At 61.2% G+C, this 24,552-nt stretch overlaps 3 protein-coding genes across 9 annotated transcripts in view; 2 read left to right on the top strand and 1 right to left on the bottom strand.

Moving 5' to 3' along the window:
* Nucleotides 1–10,609, top strand: part of LOC104688442 (collagen alpha-1(I) chain-like) — a 73,781-nt gene extending 63,172 nt beyond the window's left edge. For 5 of the 6 annotated variants that reach the window (XM_039561906.1, XM_039561905.1, XM_039561903.1 and 2 more), the window contains 28 exons: nt 121–174; nt 352–405; nt 665–772; nt 1,123–1,176; nt 1,414–1,521; nt 1,804–1,857; nt 2,043–2,096; nt 2,331–2,384; nt 2,797–2,850; nt 3,706–3,813; nt 3,948–4,001; nt 4,131–4,184; nt 4,461–4,514; nt 4,892–4,945; nt 5,122–5,175; nt 5,395–5,448; nt 6,082–6,135; nt 6,979–7,032; nt 7,110–7,163; nt 7,324–7,377; nt 7,487–7,504; nt 7,655–7,708; nt 7,895–7,957; nt 8,181–8,346; nt 8,587–8,693; nt 9,359–9,439; nt 9,677–9,865; nt 10,193–10,609. In XM_039561906.1, coding sequence (XP_039417840.1) covers nt 121–174; nt 352–405; nt 665–772; nt 1,123–1,176; nt 1,414–1,521; nt 1,804–1,857; nt 2,043–2,096; nt 2,331–2,384; nt 2,797–2,850; nt 3,706–3,813; nt 3,948–4,001; nt 4,131–4,184; nt 4,461–4,514; nt 4,892–4,945; nt 5,122–5,175; nt 5,395–5,448; nt 6,082–6,135; nt 6,979–7,032; nt 7,110–7,163; nt 7,324–7,377; nt 7,487–7,504; nt 7,655–7,708; nt 7,895–7,957; nt 8,181–8,346; nt 8,587–8,693; nt 9,359–9,439; nt 9,677–9,865; nt 10,193–10,342 — 2,070 coding nt within the window. In that variant the 3' untranslated portion in view covers nt 10,343–10,609. The remainder of the gene's footprint in view (nt 1–120; nt 175–351; nt 406–664; nt 773–1,122; nt 1,177–1,413; nt 1,522–1,803; nt 1,858–2,042; nt 2,097–2,330; nt 2,385–2,796; nt 2,851–3,705; nt 3,814–3,947; nt 4,002–4,130; nt 4,185–4,460; nt 4,515–4,891; nt 4,946–5,121; nt 5,176–5,394; nt 5,449–6,081; nt 6,136–6,978; nt 7,033–7,109; nt 7,164–7,323; nt 7,378–7,486; nt 7,505–7,654; nt 7,709–7,894; nt 7,958–8,180; nt 8,347–8,586; nt 8,694–9,358; nt 9,440–9,676; nt 9,866–10,192) is intronic. The other variant, XM_039561902.1, reaches the window with a different exon arrangement.
* Nucleotides 10,610–12,166: 1,557 nt separating this feature from the next.
* Nucleotides 12,167–17,401, top strand: SLC31A2 (solute carrier family 31 member 2). Of its 2 annotated transcripts, none has more exons than XM_039561672.1 (4): nt 12,167–12,379; nt 15,068–15,134; nt 15,826–15,994; nt 16,543–17,401. In XM_039561672.1, exons 1-4 carry the CDS (start codon nt 12,374–12,376, stop codon nt 16,709–16,711), a joined length of 411 nt encoding a protein of 136 aa, XP_039417606.1. In that variant the 5' UTR covers nt 12,167–12,373; the 3' UTR covers nt 16,712–17,401. The 2 variants fall into 2 exon arrangements, with proteins under 2 accessions (XP_039417606.1, XP_010395940.1); XM_010397638.4 differs by lacking the exon at nt 12,167–12,379 and adding an exon at nt 13,642–14,439.
* Nucleotides 17,374–24,552, bottom strand: part of NIBAN2 (niban apoptosis regulator 2) — a 29,875-nt gene continuing 22,696 nt past the window's right edge. The window contains exons 6-14 of the mRNA XM_039561671.1: nt 24,134–24,249; nt 23,937–24,041; nt 22,719–22,881; nt 22,183–22,370; nt 21,858–22,013; nt 21,042–21,158; nt 20,502–20,609; nt 20,279–20,390; nt 17,374–19,940 (exon numbers count right to left, since the gene is read on the bottom strand). Of these exons, the coding sequence (XP_039417605.1) occupies nt 18,724–19,940; nt 20,279–20,390; nt 20,502–20,609; nt 21,042–21,158; nt 21,858–22,013; nt 22,183–22,370; nt 22,719–22,881; nt 23,937–24,041; nt 24,134–24,249 (2,282 nt within the window). The 3' untranslated portion in view covers nt 17,374–18,723. The remainder of the gene's footprint in view (nt 19,941–20,278; nt 20,391–20,501; nt 20,610–21,041; nt 21,159–21,857; nt 22,014–22,182; nt 22,371–22,718; nt 22,882–23,936; nt 24,042–24,133; nt 24,250–24,552) is intronic.

The raw sequence follows: 24,552 nt of genomic DNA, 5'->3' as shown, positions 1-24,552 counted from the left end.
GTTCCTCTGGGAGCCCCAGGGCTGTGGGGGCCAGCACTGCTCCCAGTTTGGCCCCATCCCAGTGGGATGCAGAGACACAGAACCACCACAGTGCTTGTCCTGATTTTGTGTCCTCTGCAGGGTGACATTGGAGATCCTGGGGGAGCCGGAGTCCGAGGGCTGGATGGGGAGCAGGTACAACAGCAGGAACCGTGTCCCCACCCTGATGGGGCTTCTCCAGCCTCCACCTCCCCAATCCCCCATTCCAGAGGTGGAAAAGGATGGGAGGAGGCTGCTGATCCTCAAAAAAGCCAGAAGGTTCAAGCTGGGTCAGCGAGCTGTGCTAGGGCTAGGCTTTTCTTTCCTCCCCAGGGAGCACCAGGAGCGCCGGGAGCAGAGGGTCAGCTGGGGCCCAAGGGGGAGCAGGTGGGTGCTGGGGGTGATGTTTGGGGTGGTGCTGGGCTCACCCTGCTCCTGCAGGGTCACACAGGCACCTGAATCCATGGGAAGTGTTGGAAACCCTCCCCCAGCATCCTCATGCCTGGGGATTGATGTGGCTGGGCATGGCAGGGGGGTCCCCTAAAAAAAAAGGGTTTTTCCCAGTATGGGAAATGATGGAAAGCAAAGCCAGGCTCAGCTGGAAAAGGCAGCCAAGAGTCATCCTGGTGATCTTCATCCTACCCAGGGAGAGGCAGGAAGCCGAGGAGCTCCGGGCATCAGAGGGAGCCCTGGGGAGCCAGGGGACGAGGGGACAGAGGGGCCAGCGGGACGGCCTGGGAAGCAAGGGAAAGAGGTACGTGTGGGATTGTCCCCCCAGGGAATGGGAATGGGACACTGCCCACGCCATGGCTCTGCCCCACACAGCCTGGGATGCTCCCATGGAACCGGGGGTTGATGTTTTGGGGTCCCCGTGCTGGGCAAGGTGTGCTCAGCGTTTTGTCCCCACTCCCTTTTGGGGCAGCGGGGTCACAGCTGGGGTGACCTCCCGGCACAGGAGGCGAGGCCGTGCCTTACCCAGCATCAAAATCCCAGCCAGGGGAGGGTGGAAAAGCCCATGGAAGTCAAAGCCCAACTTTTAACCCACCCTGGGATGGGGCTGGGCAGCAGCTGCTGTGTCTGATGTGGGCATTTCCCTCCGGGCAGGGTGACACTGGTGACACTGGAGACCCAGGCGAGCCAGGACTGCAGGGACGGAAGGTGAGGGGTGTCTGTGACTCTGTCCCTCCTTCCAGCACCTCTGCAACATCCCTGGCCTGCTCATCTGCTGCTCCATGGTGGGGACAGAGCAGCACAGGGGTGTCCCCATGGCTGAGGAGCACCATGCTCTCGGTGGCACCCAGCCAGAGGGTGACACAGCTCATCTCCCTGCAGAAGCTCATTTATCGCTGTTCCTTCTCCCTCTTTGTGGTGACACTTGTCTCCATCCCTGAGCAGGGCAATGCTGGCCCCAGGGGCCTTCCTGGAATTCCTGGTCCAGGAGCTGCCACGGGAGAAATCGGAGGGAAAGGCCAGAAGGGAGAGAAGGGCCGGGAAGGTTTGCTGGCAAGTACAGCTGGGGCCAGGTTGCCTCACCCTACAGGTGCCCAGTGTCCCCAAAGGCTGGGTGATGGGTGCCAAGGAGGGAGCTCACCCTCTGTGGGAAACCTTGGGCTCTGGGAGCTGCAGAAAGTCCTAGGAATTGTCAAATCCCCATAATTAGGGAGTTTCATGTTTCGCGGGCGTGACACCCAAACAAAAGGATGGTTTGGGTTTGTGGGGTAATGCTGCCTTCAGCCAAATTGCAGCTCCTGCCGGGCTGGGAACATGTCCCCCTCTGTGTCCCAGGGCCAGGGCGGTGTCACCGGAGCTGCAGGACCTGCTGGAGCCAGAGGATGGTTTGTAAGTCACATCATGTCCCCTCTCCCCTTTCACTGGTCACTGGCCTGGTGGGGGGACATGGGAGTGACTGGGAGCACTGGGCGGGGCTCTGTCCCTGTCCCAGACCTGGGGAGGGGACACTGGTGTGACTGGGAGCACTGGGCAGGGCTGAGTGACCCGGGCTCCTCTGTTTGTCCCCTGAACAGGGGGGGACAGGACTCCGAGGTCCTCCTGGGCCTGATGGTCCCGAGGGAGAGAAGGTACAGTGGGGTGATGGCTCCAACCCTTCATCTCTGGCTGGATCCCCCTTTTCTGGCTGCTTCCCAAGCTTTCCTGGTGGGAATGTCGTGGGACTGGCTGCATGGGTGTCCTGGGCAGGCTGGGGACAGGGGGACCTGCCATGGGACACCCCTTGCCTTGTTGCCTAAGTTACAAAGGCAGCAAGGCAGGGAAGGGTTTTTCCATGGACAGAGCTGCTTCTCCTCCTTTCCCAGGGAGATCCAGGGCCACGAGGTGTGGATGGAGCTGCTGGCGCTGCAGGATTCGAGGTACTGATGCCTGGAATTGCCAAAGGCTTCCCCAGTGCTTCCCTATTCCAAATACAACCCAAAGGATTTATTGCCCCTTCACTGGCCAGGTCAGGGGGCTCAGGAGCGAGGGGGGGAGGTTTAACACCTCAGATCTCAGCACAGACTCACAGGACCTAAACCCCCAAACTCTCAGGTCCCTAAAACCCCAAAATCCCAGTGCCTAAAACCCCAAATATCAGATCCTTTCCAGCACCCAGGGCTGCCCCATGGAAAACCTGTTCCTGCTGCTGAATCCTGTTTACTCCCAAGTGATTCCCGGTGCTGCCTTGGCCAGCTGAGTGTGGGATGTGGGACAGGATGCTCAGGGTCCCCACAGAGCTGAAGGACACGGTGCTGAGGGACTTTTTCTGAACCCCTGATGACCCCACAGGGGCTGGCCGGAGATGATGGAGCGAAGGGAGATGGTGGCAAGCCCGGCCCACTGGTGAGTACCCGCCCTGCCCCCCAAAAATTCCCCTGGGAAAGAGGTTTGGTGGCATTTTGGGACGTGTCTCACTCCGGGGGTGGCTGCACAGTGAGCTCTGCCAGCCTGGCCGTGGCTCCCAGCTCCTGCCCTGGGACTGAGTCACCGCTTCCTTGGATTTCCCACAGCAAATTCCCTTAAAGGAGTTTTAATAGAGCTGGTAAAAGCTGTGCCAAGGTGCCAGGGCTGTTGCACAGGTAACGCTCGGCTGCTGGAATCTGCCTGAGGCAGCTCCAGGGCTCTGGATTTCCCCCTCCTTGGAGCAGATCCGCCGGTGTCCGTGTGGCTCTGGGAACGCTTGAGGTGCCCCAGGATGGGAATTATGCTCATGGTAGAGAGCCCCAGATGGGTTATCAATGCCCTGACCTCAGCTGCAGGATAAATCCCACGTGCATCCCAGTTTTCCCACATTACAGTGCCACCCTGCCCAGGCAAGACGTGCCCTTATGGAATCCCAGAATCCCAGACTGGTTTGGGTTGGAAGGGACCTCAAAGCTCTTTGAATTCCATCCCCTGCCATGGGCAGGGAAACCTTCCACAGACCAGGTTGCTCCAAGCCCTTAACTTGGGTGATTTTCTGGGAGAGGTCAGGCTGTGAAATCCAGGGGCATTTGCTGTGAAATCAGCTCCAGGGGCATTTGCTGTGGAATCAGCTCCAGGGGCATTTGCTGTGGAATCAACTCTGGGTGGATTTGCTGTGGAATCAGCTCCAGGGGCATTTGCAAAGCTCAGTGTGGTTGAAGCCCCTCGAGGGGCGGCTGCTCGGGCCCTGCTGGGGATGGGGGTGAGCAGTGTCCCCCTCTCTGTGCCCTGCAGGGCTCGCAGGGGGCTCAGGGACTGGCGGGTGCCCCTGGGCTCCGGGGGTACACTGGGCACGAGGGAGCCAGAGGAGTGACGGGCACCAAGGGACAGCCAGGCCGGCAGGTAATGCCCGTCTGCTCCGTGGGGACGGGCAGGGGACATCCCTGGCACGGCTCTCCCTGGGGACCACAGCCCCAGCTGTGCCCTCCTGCCTTCCCCTGGTGCCAGCCTCATGTTTTGTCCCCAAATGAACTCAGGGGACTCTTGGGCCACCGGGCGAAGCTGGAGCCACCGGGCTGAGCGGCACCGAGGTGAGCAGGCTCCTCTCTGCCCCATTCCCTGCTCCAGCTTTTCCAGCCTCCCACATCTGTGTCCTGCCTGGGAATTGGGTGAATAACCCAGAGGTTTGGATTTGGCTTGAAGTTTGTTTTCCTTCTTAGGGCCTGGTGGGTGCAAAAGGGGAGCCGGGCAAGCCGGGAAAACCGGGACAAATGGTGAGGAGTGGGATGGAGCTGTGGTGGTTGTCCCTGAAAGAGGCTGTGGGATGCTGGGATCCCCTGGAGGTGTGAAAGTCCCCATCTCCTGCTGAACCCTCCCACAGCCCCACTCTGCCCCTCCTGCTCCAGAGAGGGGGGAAAAATCCCAAAGGGAATATTCCAGCCTAGAGCATCCTCCTGTGCTCACTGGGGCAAGGCAGGGAGGGAAGGTGGGAGGGGCATCCCTGGCACAGCATTCTCATGGAGGGGTTTCCTTCTCCTTTGGGATTTTAGGGGTCTCCTGGACAAGCTGGTCCTAAAGGATGGAAAGGCCGCAAAGGAGATAAGGTACCCCCAAAATCCTCCCCTGGGGGTGGCACCTGAGGGGCACTGCCCAGTGGGCACGGGGTGGGCAAGCCTGAGGTGGTCAATCCCATTTGGATCCAGTGGGAATTTCCCAGGGGGACCTGTTTTTCCCCACCTGGCAAACACAGGATGCCCTTGGGCAAGTTTTGGGTGAGGGGTTTGGCAGATGCTGCCTCCAGCCTGGCTCAGGTGGCCCTGGGGGGGCACAGGGGCCTCCCCAGCTCTTGGTGCCCATCCAGGGTCCCCGAGTGCCTGGTGGGCTCTGTCCCCATCTCCTGCAGGCAGCAGCTCCTGTTCCCCACTCCTGGGATGTGGCTGAGCTGTTGGAGACCCACATCCCCCATCTCTTCTCCCCCCAGGGTGACACGGGGCAGGAAGGGGAAGAAGGGGTCCCTGGAGAAGCTGGCAGACGGGTAAATGGCACTGCTGGCCCCACGGAGGGTGGCAGGCAGTGCGGGGCTGCTCCTTGGAGCCCGGGCAGCTTTTCCAGGGAGGTCCCAGTTTTCTGGGGGCTTGGAATCCCTGGAGGGATGAGGGGTGGCTGGATTAGTTTGGAATTACCTGTGAGTCTTTCACCTGTGGTCCCCAGGGCAAGCGAGGCAAGATGGGCCAGCAGCCCCCGCGGGGTCCCCGGGGACACAAGGTAGGTGGTGGCTTTGTGGGGCTGCCTTGCCCCCCTGGCACTTTGGGGGTGCTCCCACCTGCCTGAGCCCTGGTTTAGGGTTTAGGTTTAGATAACTGGAGGGTTCTGTGCTCCCAGACCCCCTCCAGCCCATCCAGGGGGTCCCCCACAGCCCCAGCCCCCCGTGGGCTGCTCTCCCTGCCCTGGAGCATCACCCTGGGCACTCCCTTTGCATTTCAGGGCTACCCAGGTGACAAAGGACTTCCAGGACCCCAGGGCCCGCAGGGACCCTATGTGAGTATCAGCTTGGGGTTTTGGGGTGCTGGCTGCTCCCTGCTTGACCCCACTGTGTGGCCCAGCTCTGCAGGGAGCCGAAGCAGGGAGCTGTTTAAAGTGAGGGGAGTTTTTAAGTGGTTCATCCATCTCCTCCTGTCTTCTCCTCCCAAATTAACATCCCAGTCAGGCAGATCCCGTCATTCCCAAAATGTGACTCTGGAGGCCAAATCCTTCTTTTTCAGGGATGTGTTTGATGCCAGGCAGTGCTGAACACTGGTACAGAGCTGTGCCCACATTCCCAGAGAGCTGCCATGGCTGGAGGAGCAAAACGCAGCCAGTAAAAAGGACTCAAATATTTCTTTTAATTACCAGAAATTGCTTTTTTCTCTACTTAAAATAAAAAAACCCCAACTTTGGCAACATCACAATAAAAAAAAAGCTGGATGTTCTCAGCCAGCCAAGGCAGCTCCAGTGCACTTTTACTGGGCTTTGCTGAGGGATCCTTTAAAGGAAAAATCAAAGGAATGATGAGAAAATGCCTCGAAGTGTCTAAAACTGCCTGAAATCCTCGGAATCCTTGGTTGTGGGGAGGTCCTTCCTTGCCAGGGGCTGACAGGAGCAGGGTGAGGCAGTTCCATGTTTCTCTCTTAGGGCATCCTGGGGCTGAAGGGCACCAAAGGAGAGCCTGGAGCGAAAGGACACAAGGTAGGGGACACGTGCCAGGCACAGCAGGGACACATTTAATTTGCTGGATGCCATCCCTGATTTCCCTCCTTTTGAACCCTCATGGCTGCACCATCCTTCTCTGGGGATTTTTCACCATGTCCCAGGTGCTGGGAGACAGAACCTTGAGATTTTCTCCCAAATCCCATCCTTTTCCAGCTTTTCCATCCTCTGGAGTTGCAGGCAGCAGTGTGGAGCCTTTAAATCCCTGCTCTCAGCATCGATGCACCACAAGCTGAACCTCCCTTGTGCCATTCCTGCGGGATCCAGCCTTGGCTGGAGAAGCTGAGCACATCCCAACATTCCCACCCCATCCCTCAGCCCCAGGGCCATAAATACGAGTGACAAGCAGTCCCTGGCGATGGGGAGCTGCTCAGAGCCTTCAGGAAAAGGAAACCCTGGGAATCAAATTTAAATTTAAATTTAATTTATTAAATTTAAATTTGTTGTGAGCTCAGTGAGCAGCTCCTGGGAGAGCAGGCAGAGGGGAGGCCACGCTGGGATTTTTCCCCTGCTTCTGGTTTCAGCCCACCAGGAATCTTCTTCATTCTCCCCAAGTGTTTCCTGGCAATTTCCAAGGTTTTCCTGGGCAATATTTCAGTCTGAAATCCTTTCAAGCTTGGAGCTGATCATCCCTCCTGCTGCCTCTGTCCCCCAGCAATGTGGGGACAGGGAATTCTGTGGAATCCAAAGGATGGGTCTTTTGGGGTTTTTGCTCCAGAAATTTTGCAGCCGGCCATACCTGGGAATTTCCCCACCCACGCTGGTGTCCTGGGGGTTCTGTCCTTCCCTTTGCCACCAAAGCTCTCCCTGACTCTCTCCTAGGGTGAGAAGGGCAGCAAAGGTGACCTGGGCCAGCAAGGGGACGATGGCTTCAAGGTGCGTGACAGGTTCTGCTCTTTTCCTTCCCCCCCAGTCCCTTGTCACCCTGTGTGACATCCTGCCACATTTCCCAGGGCAAGCCAGGACCTCATGGTGTCCCTGGGAGGCCGGGACCCAAGGGAAAGCAGGTAAGGGCAGGGAGAGAGGGATGTCAGGGACTAAAATCAGTATTTGGGGTGAATTTCTTATTTTTCCATATAAAATCCCCCGTGGGGAAGGGATTGGAGAAGGATGCAGGGCTGGGGAATGTCCTGTGCACAGCCCTGAGCTGTTCTGGTGTCCTTCCAGGGTGACACTGGCCCCCCTGGCCCGCGGGGACACCCTGGAATTCCCGGGACACCGGTGAGTCCTTCCCCCTCCTGCAGGTTTGGGGTTCACTGCTGGCCCCACAGGGATGGGGCTTTGATCCCACCTGCCTCCCTCTTATCCTGGTCCTGTCCTTTCCTTCCAGGGCTTGTCTGGACCCAAAGTAAGTGGTGGGGAGCAGCTGGAGCGGGACCAGCCCTGCCATGGGATCCCTTCCCTCCTTCCCCCTCCCTGGGGCCCGTGGGGGTGCAGCTCAGCACAGCAGCATCTCCCACCTCGCTTTCCTTCCCTTCTCCTCCTCCTCTTCTGGCAGGGGCTGAGAGGCTTCCCGGGCCTGCCGGGCCCCAGGGGCACACCGGGAGCGCCGGTAAGCGGAGCCACGAACACCCCTCATCCCAAAATTTGGGTGCCTCGCTCCCCTAACCGTGGCAGTGAGGCCCTGCCGTGCCGTGCTGTCATTCCACGGGGATGCCCAGCTGCTGGAGCTGTTGGAGGAGCTGCTGGGGGGCCCGTGGGCAGCAGCCAGTGCCACCAGCACTGTCATTGTCCCCAGGGTCTCGCCGGCCCCCCTGGTCCCAGCGGGCCCGCGCTGGTTCTGTCCCAGGAGGAGCTGGAGGTGAGTGACCCCTGACCAGGAGGGAAGGGGCTGCCAGCACTGCTGTCCCATGTCCTGCTGCTTCCGAGCTCCCCTGGGCACCAGGAGCAAGAAGATCCAGCTGCTCCCTCTACCCCCACGCTTGTCCTTGTCCCCTGCACGGGCCATCCCCTTCCTCAGCACCTGCTGATGCTCCTGGTGGGGGGATTTATGGTCAGGTGATGTCCCCTCCCTTTGCTTTCAGCGCCTCATTTATTCCTCCAAGCACCTGAATTACTCCGTGGTCTGGGCTCTGCTGGACACCCTGAGCCGGGAGCTCCGAGCCCTGGTGGAGCATCCCAACGGCACCAAAACCAACCCGGCCACCACCTGCAAGGAGCTGCTGCTGGCTCACCCCAGCCTGCCCGACGGTACCAGGGGCATGGGGGGTGCCCCTGGAGCTGGCCAGAGCTCCAGAGCCCCTGCAGGGACAGGCAGCTCTTTCAAATAAAGAGGGAATAAGGATTTTGGGAATGAGGTCGGATGGGCTTCACAGGCATTCCTGGAGAAACGGGCTGGCAGCCAGGCCACCAGCTGGGGTGGGATGGCACCGTGTGGCACTCTCCCTGTGCCAAACCTGCGTGCCAGGAGCTGCCCCCTCCTCCCTCCAGGGCAGTACTACATCGACCCCAACCAGGGCAGCCCCCAGGACGCGCTGTTGGCCTTCTGCAACTTCACAGCTGGGGGGGAGACCTGCATAGCCCCCGTCCACAACCAGGTACGGGGGGGCTTCCATGGGGCAGCTTCAGCCCCGAGTGACCCCTCAGGGTGGGGGGGGACAAGGGCTGGTGGGGCTGGAGAGGGACAGGGTGACCAGTCCCTTGCCGTGGTGGCCAATCCCTTGCCATGGTGAGCAATCCCTTGCTGTGGTGCTCAGTCTCCTACCGTGGTGGCCAATCCCTTGCCGTGGTGCCCAGTCCCCTGCTGTGGTGCCCAGTCCCTTGCTGTGGTGGCCGATCCCTTGCCGTGGTGGCCGATCCCTTGCCATGGTGGCCGATCCCTTGCTGTGGTGCCCAGTCTCCTACCGTGGTGACCAATCCCTTGCTGTGGTGCCCAGTCTCCTACCGTGGTGACCAATCCCTTGCTGTGGTGCCCAGTCTCCTACCGTGGTGGCCAGTCCCTTGCTGTGGTGCCCAGTCCCCTGCCGTGGTGGCCGATCCCTTGCCATGGTGCCCAGTCCCTTGCCGTGGTGGCCGATCCCTTGCCGTGGTGGCCACTGCCGTGGCAGGGAGCTGTTGGGGCACTCCGGAGTGAGGCTCCTGTCACGGTGCGTGCCCAGGCTGCAGGGACAGGCCACACACACAGGCCCTGTGCTGCCTCCTTGTCCTGTCAGTGCCACTGTGCCCTGCTGGGACAGCGTGACATTGTCCCCGCTCCCCTCAGGTCCCCATCAAGGCTTGGCTGAGCACCTACACCTCTGAGGGCACCTTTCAGTGGTTCAGCACCCTGCCCGGGGGCTTCCTGGTGAGTGCCCGGCTGGAACAGCCATGGGGACACACAGGTGAGGTCAGGGGTCCCCGAGTGCCACCCCGCAGCGGTGGGACAGCACCCAGGTCCCCCGGCCGTGCACAGAGGGATGTGACCCCTCCTTGTGCGAGGAACTCCAGCGCTTTAGCGGTGGCTGGACCCTGCCTGGGCTTGGCCTGGGGGGAGCACAGCCCCCTCCAAACAGCCCCCGCTTCCCGGCTTTCTCTCCTGCAGCTGGAATACGCGGGGGCCAGCCCGGTGCAGCTCCGCTTCCTGCGCCTGCACAGCCACCGCGCCGCCCAGAAGGTCTCGTACTCCTGCAGACCGGCCCCGGAGCGCGGCCGGCCCCAGCCCGACAAGGAAATCCGCTTCCTGGCCGACTCCCGAGATCACAGCTACGCAGCCAGCCTGCAGGGCTGCCTGGTGAGCCTGGCCCTGCGAGGTCTTTGTGCCTGGAAAAGCCTCCTGACCTTTGGAGAGCCCTTTGGAGAGGGTTTGAACCCCCACAGCTGGGATAGACCGGGTGGATGAGGCTGCACACGGTGATGGGACGGAGAACATCCACTCCCCGGGCCCAAGGAGCTGTCCTGGTCGTGGGATGGGGCAGGGGACATGGGGGAGGTCACCACCCTGGAGAAGCCGGGAGGGGCTGGGGATGGAGACTGGGTGCATCAAGGAGCAGCCGGGGGAGCTCCAGGCCCTCAGCTGAGGGGTTCGGTGCCACTCAGCTGTCCCCGGTGGTCATTTCAGCTGGACAACGAGTCCTCCATCACCGACACCATCTTCCAGTTCAGCACGGAGGAGCTGTGGCTGCTGCCCCTGCGGGACCTGGCTGTCTTCCACAACGGCGACACCTCACACCAGTTTGGTTTCACAGTCGGACCAGTTTGCTTCAGCTGAAACTGGTGCCACCCAAACCGAGCCAGCCGGTTCTGTCCCCGCCCAGGAGCCGTGGGGAGAAGTCTCCACTGGGGGTGGCACGGGGCTCCCACTTGTTCCCCAGAGCTGCCGGTTCTGTCCGAGCTCCGTGTTTGGAGCTGCATTATGCCCCGGACTCCAGTTCCTTCTGGAGCAGAGGAATATTGTTTACAAAAGTCCTTTTTCTATAAATTATATATATATATATATATATATGTATATATTACAGATGAGGAGGTGCTGATTTAATGACTGCCTGGGGGAGGTTCCTGTCATTATAATCGATGGGAACTGTCTGCTAAACGAAAGAAAAGCAAGGAGCAAAACTCCTGCCAGCTTGGGAAAAGGGGAGGGAAAGGGGTCAAGTGCACAAATAACTGGAGCACTGATTCCCCAGGCCTGGGCTTGGGAGTGGCCCTGATGAGCCTGGGAGAGCCCAGAGTGTGGTGCTGCTCCAGCCCAGCCAGGAACCTGGTGCTGCAAAGGGGTGAAAATATCCATCCCCCCAAATCCTGCCTCGCTTTTATCTCCATCTCACCGAGAGGGATTTTTGTGGTGTAGAGCCACGGCAGCACCGCTCTGGGTGGGCAGGGGTGGGATTGAAGCCCTTTGCTGCAGCACTGCTCTTTCTCACCTTTTTATTGTTGTTCCCAGCAAGAATTCCCCTGCCTCCACCAGTCTTGCTGGGCTGTGGAGCCCAGGGGGAGTCTGGGCCCCGGCTGGGTTACAGCACCCCCATTTCTCTGCTGCACAGCCCCAAAACCCCCCGATCCCAACTGGCTTTGTGGGTTCTCTCATCGCTGCTCGGGCTCTAACCCCCTGAAGTGCCTGTGCCCAGGTGAGGCTGGGCAGCGATGCCAAAGCCAGCAGAGCAGGGTGGCAGCCGGGTCAGACCCCGTGCTGGGGTCACGGAGAGCAGCAGGGGAAGCTTTTTGTGCCCAGGCAGGGGTTGAAGCAATGCCAGCTCACCTTCCCACTCAAGGACATACAAACAAACCTGCTGGCATGCCCAGGGTGCCTTTGTGGACACTGGCACCTGTGGCACTTGGGGAGACGGAGGCAGGGGCAGCTCAGCACACCCTGTTCCCAGGGGTAATGGGGATGGTTGGAGTGTCCCAGCAGAGAGCCAACAGCTGTGTGCTTCCAGTCACAGCTGGAAGGAAAGTTCCCCTTTGTCCTGCCTGGCTATGGGGAGAATAAAATTATCAAATCCTGAATGGTTTGGGTGGAATAGAGACCTTAAAGCCCATCCAGTGCCACCCCTGCCATGGGCAGGGACACCTCCCACTGTCCCAGGCTGCTCCAAGCCCCAATGTCCAGCCTGGCCTTGGGCACTGCCAGGGATCCAGGGGCAGCCCCAGCTGCTCTGGGCACCCTGTGCCAGGGCCTGCCCACCCTCCCAGGGAACAATTCCTTCCCAATCTCCCATCCAGCCCTGCCCTCTGGCACTGGGAAGCCATTCCCTGTGTCCTGTCCCTCCAGTCCTTGTCCCCAGTCCCTCTCCAGCTCTCCTGGAGCCCCTTTAGGCCCTGCAAGGGGCTCTGAGCTCTCCCTGGAGCCACCCAGAACCCCCAAAAAACCTTCACCATTTTTAGAGTGCAAACCCCGGATGCCGGGGGTGATTGGGGTGGGGAACCAGCAGAAAACCCTCGGGCGCTTTGGATCCGCGCCGGGACCGGGATGGAGCAGGGAGGGAAAGGAAAGCGAAACCCCGGAGCGCGGAGGGGCCGGGCCCCGCTGTCCCCAGGGATGCTGAGCCCGGACAGAGGACGAGGGGAGGGGACAAACACCGGCACCGCCCCGGCCCGTGCCGCACTACAGCTCCCGGGGAGCCCCGCGCGGCCGCGACAGCACCGCGACAGCACCGCGACAACACCGGGACAGCACCGCGACAACACCGCGACAACACCGGGACAGCACCGCGACAACACCGCCGCGACAGCACCGCGACAGCACCGCGACAGCAGCGCCGGAGGGGACGGGCCGGGCCCCGCGCCCGCTGCCGCCGCCACCATGCAGGTGAGCCCCGGGGCGGGCACGGCACCGGGAGTCCTTCCCGGAACGCCGGAGATCCCGCTGGAACCCCTTCAATCCCCCCCTGGAACCGCATGAATCCCTCCCGGAACCCTGTGGATTCCCCCTTGGAACTCCTTAAAACTCCTGCCGGAACCCCCTGAATCTCTTTTTGAACCCCGTGAATTTCTCCCTGGAACCCTTTAAATCCCCCTGGAATCCCTTAAATCTCCCTGGAACCCCGTGAATCCCCCCGTGGAACCCCTTAAACCCTCCTGGAATCCCTTAAATCTGCCTGGAACCCCTTAACCCCCCCTGGAACTCTTTCAATACCCCTGGAACCCTGTGAATCCCCCCTGGAACCCCTTAAACCCCCTCTGGAACCCCGTGAATCCCCTTTTGGACCCTGTGAATTTCCCCCTGGAATCCTTTAAATCCCCTTGGAATCCCTTAAATCTCCCTTAAACCCCTTAAACCCCCCTGGAACCCCTTCAGTATCCCTGGAACCCTGTGAATCCCCCCTGGAACCCCTTAAGCCCCCTCTGGAACCCCATGAATCACCCTGGAACCCCGTGAATCCCCCCTGGAACCCCGTGAATCCCCCCTGGAACCCCTTAAACCCCCTCTGGAACCCCATGAATCACCCTGGAACCCCGTGAATCCCCCCTGGAACCCCTTAAACCCCCTCTGGAACCCCTTAAACCCCCTCTGGAACCCCATGAATCACCCTGGAACCCCGTGAATCCCCCCTGGAACCCCTTAAACCCCCTCTGGAACCTGACACCGCTCTGTGCATTTCTGCTAAGAATAACTCCAAAACTGCAGCGGATCCGGCCCCTAAATGCAGGCTGAGCACAGGAGGTTTCCCAGCAGCTGTTTTTCCCTGGGGGAATTCCTGCGGAGGAGGAGCTGGGCGCAGCCTCACCTCAATCCCTGCCGCGTGGGCAGGTGGGGGAGGACAGGATCCCATCCCTCTGAACAACATCCCTGGGCCTGGGATTGGAAAGAATGCAGGGATTTTTAGGATTTCGCCCTCTTGGCCTTTGCCCACTGGAGAAATCTCTCTGTAGGAGAGGAGCAAGGTCCAAGGAGCATCGTTTTGGTGTCACACCCACACTGGGCGCCCAAAAATGTGGCTTCACCCCAGGCTGGGGCAGCAAAGGGATCTTCTGGATCTCTGGAACAGGCTGCTCAGGGAAGTGGTGGAATCACCATCCCTGGAATTGTTCAAAAAACGTTAAGAGAGGTGGCACTTGGGGACGGGGTTTAGTGGAGGCCTTGGCAGTGCTGGGTTAATGTTTGGATTTCATGATCTTACAGGGCTTTTCCAACCTTAATGACTCTGATTCTGCCCATCACTTAAATCCCTCTGGAACCCCTTGAATCCCCTTGGAACCTCTTAAATTTCTCTGGGACCCCATGAATGCCCTCAGAAACCCCTTAAATTTCCCTGGAACCCCGTGAATCCCCTTGGAACCTCTTAAATTTCTCTGGGACCCCATGAATGCCCTCAGAAACCCCTTAAATCTCCCTGGAACCCCGTGAATTGCCCCTGGAACCTCTTAAATCTCCCTGGAACCCCTTAAATCTCCCTGGAACCCCATGAATCCCCTCAGAAACCCCTTAAATCACCCTGGAACCCCCATCCCTGAAACAGTCACCTGCTCCTTCCACCACCTACAGACCTGTGGGTGAAACCTGTAAGGAGAAATAGCTTCGTTTAAAGGCTAATTATCATTAATTAGTGGCCAAAGGAGGCTTAAAAGGGTGAGCCAATTACGTGTGCTAATGTGCTTTGGGTAAGGAGGGCCCAGGGGTGTAATCAGAGCCGGGCTGTGGTGAACACCCCCAGGGGATTTATTGGATGGTATTTCTGGCTGAGGCAGCTCCTGGTCCTGTCAGTCACCTCTGCCGGTGTTGGAAAAGGCAGGAAAGAGGCTCCAGATGTGGATCCGTGCGGGAGAGGGGCGGCCACGAGCTCCACAAACACCTCTGAGAGAGATTCAATGAATGGAGGATGAAAAACCCAATGAAATTCCAGTTTTTGAGCAAGACCTGGCAGCTGGGTACGAGCTTGGAGCTGGTCTTACACAAGAGCAATTCCTGCTCCTCCTGTTCCAGCGGGGTGAAGGAGCAGGGATGGTGCCTTTGTAGGTCCTGGCAGGTTGGACAGTGTCGGGATTGATGCTCCTCTGCCAGGGAGCACCCCTGGGGTGGCACCCATCGTTGGGTGGTTGCACTGGCGGCTCTGGTGGTGCTTTGGTGGTGGAGTTTTTGGGTGTGCTGGCGGTGCAGGAGGTTTGGGAGCAGAGGCTCTGCCCACCAGCTTCACCTCAGGCTGTGGGTGGTGTTCCCAGGGACCTTCCCTCCTCCAGTCCAGCTGGATGAAGTCCTGGATTCAGCTCTCTTTGCCACAAGGGCAAACTGGCTTTTCTCCCAGCCCAGACATGCACAGGAGCTGCTGCTGGGGGTGAAAATTGTCCTGCTGGAGGTCACGGGAGGAGTTTAACCCAGTCAGCGTGACTGTGATTGTCCATGCAAGTTCCTCTTCCCGTTTCAGAACTGGGCAAAAACTTGCACCATTCAGTAAAACCCCAGATGAGCATCCTGGGGTGGGGTGTGAGGACCTGCTGAGTGTGGGCACCCAGCACCCCCAGGGGCTCCAGCAGTGCCCTTTCCTGGCCTCTTTTCCAGATGACCTTCTACTTCTCGGACACAGTGGTGCTGCTGTTTGACTTCTGGAATGTCCACAACCCCACAGGTAGGCTGCCAGCCCCTGGGACATCCATTTATCCATCCATCCATGGATCCATCCATCCCTCTGTCCATCATCCATCCATCCATCCATCCATGGGTCCATCCACCCATCATCCATCCATCCATGAACGCATCCATGAATCCATCCATTCCTTCATCCATCATCCATCTGTCCATCCATCCCTCTGTATCTCTCTCTGTCCATCCATCCATGCATCCATCCATCCATCCCTTCATCTCTCTCTCTGTCCATCCATCCCTCCCTCCACCCATCCCTCCATCCATGTCCCAAGAGGACACAGCCTTAAGCTGAGCCAGGAGAAGTTTAGGCTGGACATTAGGAAGGAGTCCTTCACAGAAAGGGTGGCTGGGGCTGCCCAGGGAGGCGGTGGAGTCTCTGTCCCTGGAGGTGTTTAAGGACAGACTGGATGTGGCACTTGGTGCCATGGTCTGGGTGACAAGGTGGTCTTAGGTTAGGTCACAGGTTGGACTTGATGACCTCAAAGGGCTTTTCCAACCTAATTCTGTGAATTAAAAAGGTAAATACCCCATTTCCTGCCATTTAACAACGCCGCTGCCCCACCCCAGTGCCAGGAGCCCTCCACTTCACCCCATGGATATCCCCAAACACCCCGTGCCGGGCCCTGCTGTGCCCCTGTCAGCCCCACAGCAGCGTGGGGATGTCTCTGCTGCAGGGATGGTGCTCTCTGTGCTGGTGATCCTGCTGCTGTCCGTGCTCTACGAGGCCGTGAAGATGGGCAAGGCCGTGCTGCTGCGGCGGGCGCTGCTGGCCCTGCCCCGCAGCCTCAGCCAGGAGGCCCTGACCGAGCCACAGGAGGGGGACAGCGGCCCTGCGCAGGGCAGGTACCACAGGGACCCCCTGGCACCCACCTGGGGGGCTCAGGGATGGCTCTGTGCCCCATGGCCAGCGCACGGGGGAGAGGGGCTGTGAGGAGGAGTTGCAGGCTCCCGGGGAACAGGGGTGTGTACAGCCTGGGGAGGCGGCTCCAGGGGCAGCCCAGCCCCTCCAGGTCCTGTGGGAGATGTCCAGGGTGGTGTCTGGAGGCTCATGTTCCCCTCCAGGACCCACTGTGGGTGCAGAAGGGTCTTCCTGGTTTGGGGATGGGCACGAGCAGCAACTCAGTTCCCACAAGCCTGGCCCTGGCAGGTCCTTCCTTTGGAGCCAAGCCCTGGATTTTTCCTCTTGCATTTAATCCCAGACCATTCCTGAGGCTGCTCTTTCTGCCAGCCTCACTGATTTCGGAGCAGGATTTCTCCCTGAGCTGCTGTTTGCAGCCCCCACCCCTCTCCCCACTCCCCAAACCCCACTCTGGCCGCTCCAGGATCCCGGTGGGAAGCGATTCCGGCTACCTCGGCTTCTCGTTGATGGCATTTCCCATCTCCTTGCCCAGGTGGTTTTGGTTCCACGTGGGCCAGACGGTGTTCCACGTGGTGCAGGTGGTGCTGGGCTACATGGTGATGTTGGCCGTCATGTCCTACAACGCCTGGATCTTCCTGGGGGCCATCGTGGGCTCCACGCTGGGCTATTTCATGGTGTACCCCCTGCTCGGCCGGGGCTAGAGCCCCCCGGGGCGGTGGCACACGTGTCCCACCTCCCGCTCCTCTGTCTGGAATAGCTGCTGTCACTTCTGCTGGCTCTGTCCTTGTCCCCGTGCTCTGTGGGACGCAGAACTCCAAGGACTCGCTGGGGGCCCTCGGGGCTGGCCCCGCTCTGGGGACGGGGAGCCCCATGGCCGGCACTCGCCACGCTGCCACCGGCCTCGGCTGGTGGCTGTGCCCCGGCTCTCAGGGACCTTTGTCCGGGTGATGATGGGGGGTGCTGGCATTTCCTCCCCTCCCTGCTTTTTGAGGAGGTTCGTCCTGGATGGAACGGGAACGATCTGGTGACTTGCTGGGGAAGGGACAAGCTGGGACAAGCTGCCCTCCTGCCCAGAGCTGCCCTGCACCGAGCCCCTCTTCACACAGTGCCTTTGGGGACACTGGGGGGGTCCTGCCACCCCCACCCCGCTCCTGCCAGCGCTTCAGGGTGGCTGTGCCAGGGGGGAAATGTTGCTCCAGGTGCCTCTTGCTGCTTCCTCAGGACACCCCTTTTAATAAAAATCATCTCAGCTCTGCTCCTGGTTCGTGTCACCCCTGGGTGGGCTCAGGCTGTGGCACCCCTGGGTTGTCAGAGTGGGACTGGGGATCCCCAGCCCTACCCAGGGAATAAGGAGATTCTCCTCTGGCTTTAAATAAAGCTTTTCCATTTTATTAATTATTATAAGCATATCTTTAAACATTTGTATAACTTTCTTAATAAAATATCCTGGAAGAGACAGGTTGGAAGGTCACAGAGAAAGGCACTTTGAGGGGGGCCTCCCGAGGCACTTTGGGGGCCCCCCTGAGTGGGTTAGGCTGGGCACCCCCCTTCTGAGGCAGCAAGGTGGCACCTAAGCACAGGTGGGTGTCGGGGCGCTGGGCCCTGCTCCAGGTGTCACACCCGGGAGTCCTGAGACCCCCAGCACCTCCAGGGCTTTTGGCATCGCTGTGTGGGGGCTGCAGCCGCCCTGTCCTCCTCCCCACATGGGCAGGGCTGGCGGGGGGGTCAGCAAACCCCTGCTCCTTGCTCGGCCATCACAGCAGGAGCCAAAATCTGCAACGCTGGAGAAACCATCCGTGGAAGGAGCTGGGGAGCTCTGGAGGGCAAGGGCTGGGATGTCTCCAGTCCCCAGGGATCTGAGCCTGGAATTAGCCCAGTCCTGCCAGGCACAGCTGGGACACGGCCCCAGTGCCACCTTGCCCTGGGGACTGAACTCTGAACTTAAAACAGCTGCCAGGAGACCTCGGGGTGAGGATGGCTGGGGGTGGGCTCTGGGTGCCGTGAGCCCAGCCTGGGTGCCATGAGCCTAGCCTGGGCACCAGGAGTCCAGCCTGGGTGCTGTGAGCCCAGCCGGGATGATGTAAGCCCAGCCTGGATGCCATGAGCTTAGCCTGGAAGCTGTGAGCCCATCTTGGCCACCAGGAGCCCAGCCCGCCCCAGCTGTTGCCCCCTCTGCAGTGGCTCAAGCCCCCAGCGCTGCTGGCCCCCATTTGGCCTCCCATTGTCCATCATCCCCTGCAGCCCCCGCTCCCACCGGCACTGCTGGAGCCGGCCGGGGGGGGATGGCAGTGGGCAGGCTGCCAGGAAACGCCCCAGATTGGGGCAGGGGACAACCAGGGGACAGCCAGGAGTGTCCCCACACACCCACCCTCAGCAGGGCTAGTGCCAGCCCCCCGGCAGCCCCGGGCACTGTGTGGGGGGCAGATAAAGCTCCTCAGTAAAGCATCTCCTCAGTAGGAAAGAAAATAAGGCAGAAGAAGGACAGAGCAGAGCGCAGGGGATGCCCCGTGCCAGGCTGGGGCCACCCCCAGTCCGACCCAGTCGGGGCTGTGGCTGTGGCCAGCCCCCCACGGCAGCGGGACCCCCGTTAGGCAGTAAGGTCTCGGTGTCCCCATCCCCTCCCTCTCCCGCGGTGCTGCTCTCCATCCCCGGGGGTCCTGTCCCCCTCCCCAGCCCCGGTGTCACCGGGGCCAGTCCATGGCAGGGGCTGGGGCTAGAACTCAGTCTGCACCCCCTCACCGCTCTCCGTGGTGCCCCTGGGCCGTGGGGGGCTGCGGTCCCCGGGCTCGCCTGGCTCGTGGTCACTGCGCTGGGCGCACGCTGCTGACGGGCTCTGGGCTCCGGGTGGTGCTGGCGTGGCGTGGGGCACCGTGGCCTCAGCTGGGACATCGGCTCGGGGGCTGGGTGGTGCTGGTGTGGCGTGTGGCACACTGGACACTGATGGGGGGTCAGCTCCGGGCACGGGGGATGCTGGCACGGACAATCTTGGTGTGGCTTGTGGCACCTCAGCCTCGGATGGGACATCGGCTCCGGGCACAGGGGATGCCGGCATGGACGATCTTGGTGTGGCTTGTGGCACCTCAGCCTCGGATGGGACATCGGCTCCGGGCACAGGGGATGCCGGCACAGATGATCTTGGTGTGGCTTGTGGCACCTCATCCTCGGATGGGACATCGGCTCCGGGCACGGGGGATGCTGGTGCAGAACGCTGTTGCCCAGCCCCTGACAGGACCTCAGCTCCAGGGCCAGGTGATGCTGCTGTGGCACGCTGCCCCCCTGCTGACACCTCAGCTCCGGGCACAGGCGGTGCCGGTGCAGCCCGGCGTGTCCCAGCTCCCGCTGGGACCTCGGCTCCGGGGACAGGTGACGCTGGCGTGGCACGTTGTGTCCCAGTCCCTGCTGGGATCTCCGCTCCAGGTGCTGGCGGTGCTGCTGTGGCACACTGCACCCCGTCCCGGGCTGGACCTTGGTGTGTGACAGCCCCTTGGGCAGCCCCTGCCAGCAGCACCCCCTCCTCGCTGGCACCGCCGGCGGCGTCGGTGCCGTTCGTCAGCCGCTCCTCGGCGCCATCCCCGCGGCTCTCCTGAGCCAGCGCCTCCCGGATCTCCTTCACCGCACCCGGGGGGCTCGGCGGCACCCTGGGATGTGCCTCCTCCGGCTCCCGTGGCTCGGGGGAGCCGGGCTGCAGCAGCGCCTCGGCCACCACCCCGTAGGGCAGGGCCCCCTCGTCGTCCTGGATGACCGACACCACCTGCTTGGCCCTGCGGCGCCGGTCAGCGGCCGGCTCGGCCTCGGGCTGCCCGCTGTACTCCTCGCTCCAGTCGATGGCCAGGCCCTCGCCCAGCAGGTGCAGGTTGGGATCGCTGTTGTGCATCACCATGCTGTCCCTGTACAGGTTGTGCTTGCGCTGCACGGCCGCCTCCTTCACAGCTGGGGACAGGGAGGGACAGGTCACAGGGGCTGCGGGCACTGCCAGGCCGGGGCACCTCGCCCAGTGCTGCCCGTGGGTGGGGGGAGAGCTGGAGCTGGGTGGAGGGGTCGGCATCCCACCCACTGCCCAGCCCTGCCAGTGGGGAAGCTGCTTCTGGGGCAGCCCCCAGCACCCTGCACAGGGTTACCCTCCTCGGATACACCCCAGCACCCTCCATGGGGTCACCCTCTCCTCACACAGCCCCCAGCACCCTGAATGGGATCACCCTCTCCTCACACAGCCCCCAGCACCCTGAATGGGATCACTCCCTCCTCACACAGGTGCCACAGGACCCTACCTTGCATGATGTCTTTCATCACCGACTGCAGCACCACCTCCTCGTAGGTGTTCTCCACCAGGATGAAGCTGGCAAAGTCCTCGAAGATCAGCTCCTGGAACTTGGCTAATTCCTGCCAGAGAGGGAGAGGCGGCTCAGCCCAGCGGGATGGGTGTGATGGATGCTCCAGCCCCTCCACGGGGGCGGGTGGTGCTGTCCCACAGCCCAAACTTTCCCCTCTTACCCCCTTGCAGGTGGGTGCCAGCTTTTTCAGCAGGAAGGGGATGGTGATCTGCAGCAGGGCCTCCCTGAAGAACTTCTTCCTCACCGTGCTGCTGTCGTAGTCGAATTTCTGCAGGATGAGAGGGTGGCCAGGTTACCCAGCGCTGTGGGCTGGCAGCCCCCGGCCCATGGGCACAAACCCCTGAGATTTGCCCCCCAACCCATCTGCACAGGCGGGAGCAGACCCCCCCTGGCCTCACATCCCTCTCCCCAGCTGTTTCCCAGTGTTTCTGAGCCCGGGTAGGAGCCACTGCTGGCTGCAGGAGGGCTTGGGGGCCAGTCTGAACCCTGGGGGGCTTTTACAGATGTGGTCAGAGGGGACCTGGCTCCTCCAGGTGATTTCCCACTTGCCTGCCCCCAGCAAAATCCATGAAAACCTCAATATAAAGAAGAATTCCCCCAGAAGACTTTTGTTGAAATAGGTAACATCACTCCTGGCCTCTTCCCTGGCCAAGGGACGAGGCGACCAAAGGCCACCAAAGGTCCTGACCCCCTGCCTCACCTTGAGCACCCTCTCAAGGATGCGCTGGATGGACTTGCACAGGTCGTCCTTGCCCTGCAGCTTGCCCAGCTCCTGGTGCAGCAGCGTCTCGAAGGTGTACACGGCATCGTCCATTTGCTGCAGCCAGAGGCACATGGTCAGCATGGGGGGCACCCCAAGGGTGGGCAGGGGGCTCTTGGGGCACTGCCACACCGAGATGAGCCTTAGCACAGACCCCCACGCTGGTTTGGGGTGGAAGAGACCTTAAAACTCATCCTCACCCCTGCCATGGGCAGGGACACCTCCCACTGTCCCAGACTGCTCCAAGCCCCAATGTCCAGCCTGGCCTTGGGCACTGCCAGGGATCCAGGGGCAGCCCCAGCTGCTCTGGGCACCCTGTGCCAGGGCCTGCCCACCCTCCCAGGGAACAATTCTTTCCCAATATCCAACAGGCAAAGAGCCTTCACTCTGGAAAAATCCCTGACGTCCCAGCGTGGCATCCACAGCCCTCACCCCGAGGATCAAGGCTGTTGGGAGAGGAGGGTGCTCACAGCTGGTTTGCACCCCCTCATCCTCCTACATCCCTCTCCAATCTTGCTGGATCAGACCCCAGAACTGGGCTACTGGTCCTGCTGGTGCCACTGGGCTCGGTGGCAGAGGGGCAGCGCTGCCGTGATGCCCAAGCTCACCAGGATGGAGCCCTCCAGACCAAAGGGGCTCCATCACCCCCCCCTGGAGACAGCACAGACCTCCCCTCCTGGGTTGGAGCAGCCTGGGCTCCCCAGCCTGCTGTTCCCAGCCCAGGGTGGCAGGGGAGGACCCTGGTCCCCATCCCACCTGTCTCATGTGGATCTGGGCCCTCTGCTTGAAGACAGACGTGCTGGAGACATCGAATCGCTGCTGGAGACCCTCCAGTTTCAGCTGGTCCATCTTCTCATAGCACGACTGCATCTTCACGGGGTGGAAGGCCAAGTGGGAGAGCTTCTCCATGTACTGGGGACAAAGCCAAGCTCAGCCTCTCTCTGTACTCAGGCCCAGACATTCCAACCCACACGGGTGACATCTTCTCAGCCTGGGGTGCCCCAGTGCTGCCCACACTGCGGGTGGCAGCAGGACTGGCCCTGTCACCCCCGAGCCAGCAAGGAGCTCCCCCAGGTCTCACCTCCACCAGCTTCTCCAGGCCGCCCTCGTTGACGACGTTCATGTTCATGTCGGTCACCTCCTTGAAGAACACCTCCCGCACCTCGGCGAAGCCCTGGCTCGTGGGGGTCATCAGGGCCTCCAGGATGGAGGAGATGTAGGGCTGGACGTGGTTACGGACACAGACCTCTGCCTTGGGCAGGACGAAGGCTGGGAGAGAGCAGGGATAAGCATGGTGAGGCTCCTCTGGCCTTCCAGCCCTTCCCATCATGCCCTAAACCCACCCCAGGCAGAAGGAGCTGCCCCTGTTCCCAAGCCCCTCCTGCAGGAGGCTCCCCCTTTCATGACAGCACCGGGAATTCTTGCACAGTGCCCCTGGGTCTGTACTGAACCCATTCCTGCCACGCTTGGGGCGTGACTGCCCACCTTATCCCCGACCTCCTGGGAGGACATGCACCCCGCCAAGGGTTGCCAGGAGCTGTTCTGCACCCCAGGAACAGCCACCCCAGGAGCCATGGGCACAGCCCCACATCCCGGTGCACCCCTGCAGGGCTGTACCTCGGATCTTGCTGGCCAGGTGCTCCTTGGAGGTGATGATCTGGTCCATGTCCGTGCGGATGGTGCTCTCCAGCTGCGGCCGCTCCTGCTCGCACCTGGCCACTGCAGCGTCGTACTGTGACTTGGCCAGCTCGTAGACCATCCTATAGACAGCATCTGACACCTGGGGGCACAAGGTGGGCAGGTCAGAGACCCTCCCACGCCTCCAGCTGCACCCCCAACCACCGGCTGCAGCACCAGGACCTGCTGAGCCATCCCCCATGCCCTGACAGGACCCTTTCCCACAGCCTGGCAGAGGTTCCCCCCCCCCAGCTGGGTGAGATGGAGCTCCTGCAGTGCAGAAGCTGCTTCAAAGTGGTGCTGGAGAGGCAGAGAGGTGAGCGCTGTCCCCCACCAGGCAACCTGCCCCAGGCAGGGCTGGGGGTGCTGGTGGTCCAGGGATGCTGCAGATCCAGAAATGCTGCAAATCTGGGGATGCTGCAGGTTTGGAGAAGCTGCAGGTCTGGGGATACTGGTGGTATAGGGATAGTGGTGGTCCAAGCAGGAGAGCCCCAGACCCCCCCTGAAATCTGTTCCCTGCCCTGTTCACCCTCGCCGGGATCTCAGAGCCAACCTCCTGAGCAGGATGGAGCCGCTCGCTGAGGCTTCACGCCCACTTTGCTGCCAAACACTGCGATTTTGGTGCTGTTGGGACTGGCAGGATGCAGAGCCTCCCCCCTCCTCCCTCCCCCGGGCTTCCCAGCGACCGCAGCTACTGGAAAAGTAGCGTTTGTATGTTTTCAGGCTGCTCAAGTGGCCCATTAGGAGCCTGGCGGTAATTATCTATCGGGGTTTAAGGTTTTAGCAGGCAGTTCTGAAGAGCCCTCAGTCTTTCGCAAGGGTTTGGGCTGGATTTAGCCCGCGCTGCTCTAAAAATGGCTCGCTAAATTTAGCCGGGACGGGCTTCGCTCCCGGGCTGGGCTTCCTCCTGTTTGCTTCCCTGGCCCCAGGGACGCGGCAGCGCGGGCGGGGCCGGGCAGGGCTGGGCAGGGGCACAGAGGGAGCTTTAAAAACCACTGCGGAGAAAGGACGGATTCTTTGGAAGGGGCCGCGAGAAGGGGGCAGCAGGAGGAGCCCAGCGGGGGAAGGGAGGCCCCCCCAAGCAGGGTCTGCGGGCAGGGGGGGAGGGTGGCAGGCGGTGGGGACCCCTCCTCCCCCCGGACAGCCCCAGCCCCACACCTGGATCCAGGTCCGCTGGCGCTCCGGGGCTTTGCCCTTCAGCCGGGGGCCGATGGTGCTCCTGAGCTCGGGGAGCAGCTCCTCCATCACCAGGTTGCTCAGGACCTGTGCAAGGAGGCAGGAGGGTTTTGGGGGAGCCTGCTCAGCCCTCCCCACGTCACCCCATCCCAGCCCGGGCTGGGGATGCGGGTGCTCACCTGGGTCTCGTTCCCGCAGAGCATGTCCCAGGTGCCGTACTGCTCCTTGGACTGCCGGTACATGCGGATGGCGTCCGTGAAGGCCGGAGCCTCCACTTTGGAGTCCTCAGAGATCCCTGCAGAGGGGATACGGGGACGAGTGAGCAGCCTGGAAGTGGGGATGAGGGGCAACCCAGCACCCCCAGCCCACCTTTGTGTGGTCCCCCACACCCTCGGACCCGTGCAAGTCCCCAGGGCTGTCAGCAGGATTGGGGGATGTTGGGTGGGGGGCGGCAGTGCTTGGGGGGCTCCTGCTATGTCCAGTGATCCCCTCCAGAGCCAGACAAAGGGCAAGGAGGCACCCAGGAGCCCCCTGGCAGGATGGGGGCTCGGTGACCCCCAAATGGTTCATGGGCACACAGGGCCACAGTGACCCCCGA

The sequence above is a fragment of the Corvus cornix genome, chromosome 17 (genome assembly GCF_000738735.6).
Source record: "Corvus cornix cornix isolate S_Up_H32 chromosome 17, ASM73873v5, whole genome shotgun sequence".
In the NCBI taxonomy this organism is placed as follows: Eukaryota; Metazoa; Chordata; class Aves; order Passeriformes; family Corvidae; genus Corvus; species Corvus cornix.
This window is presented reverse-complemented; position numbering and strand designations above follow the sequence as displayed.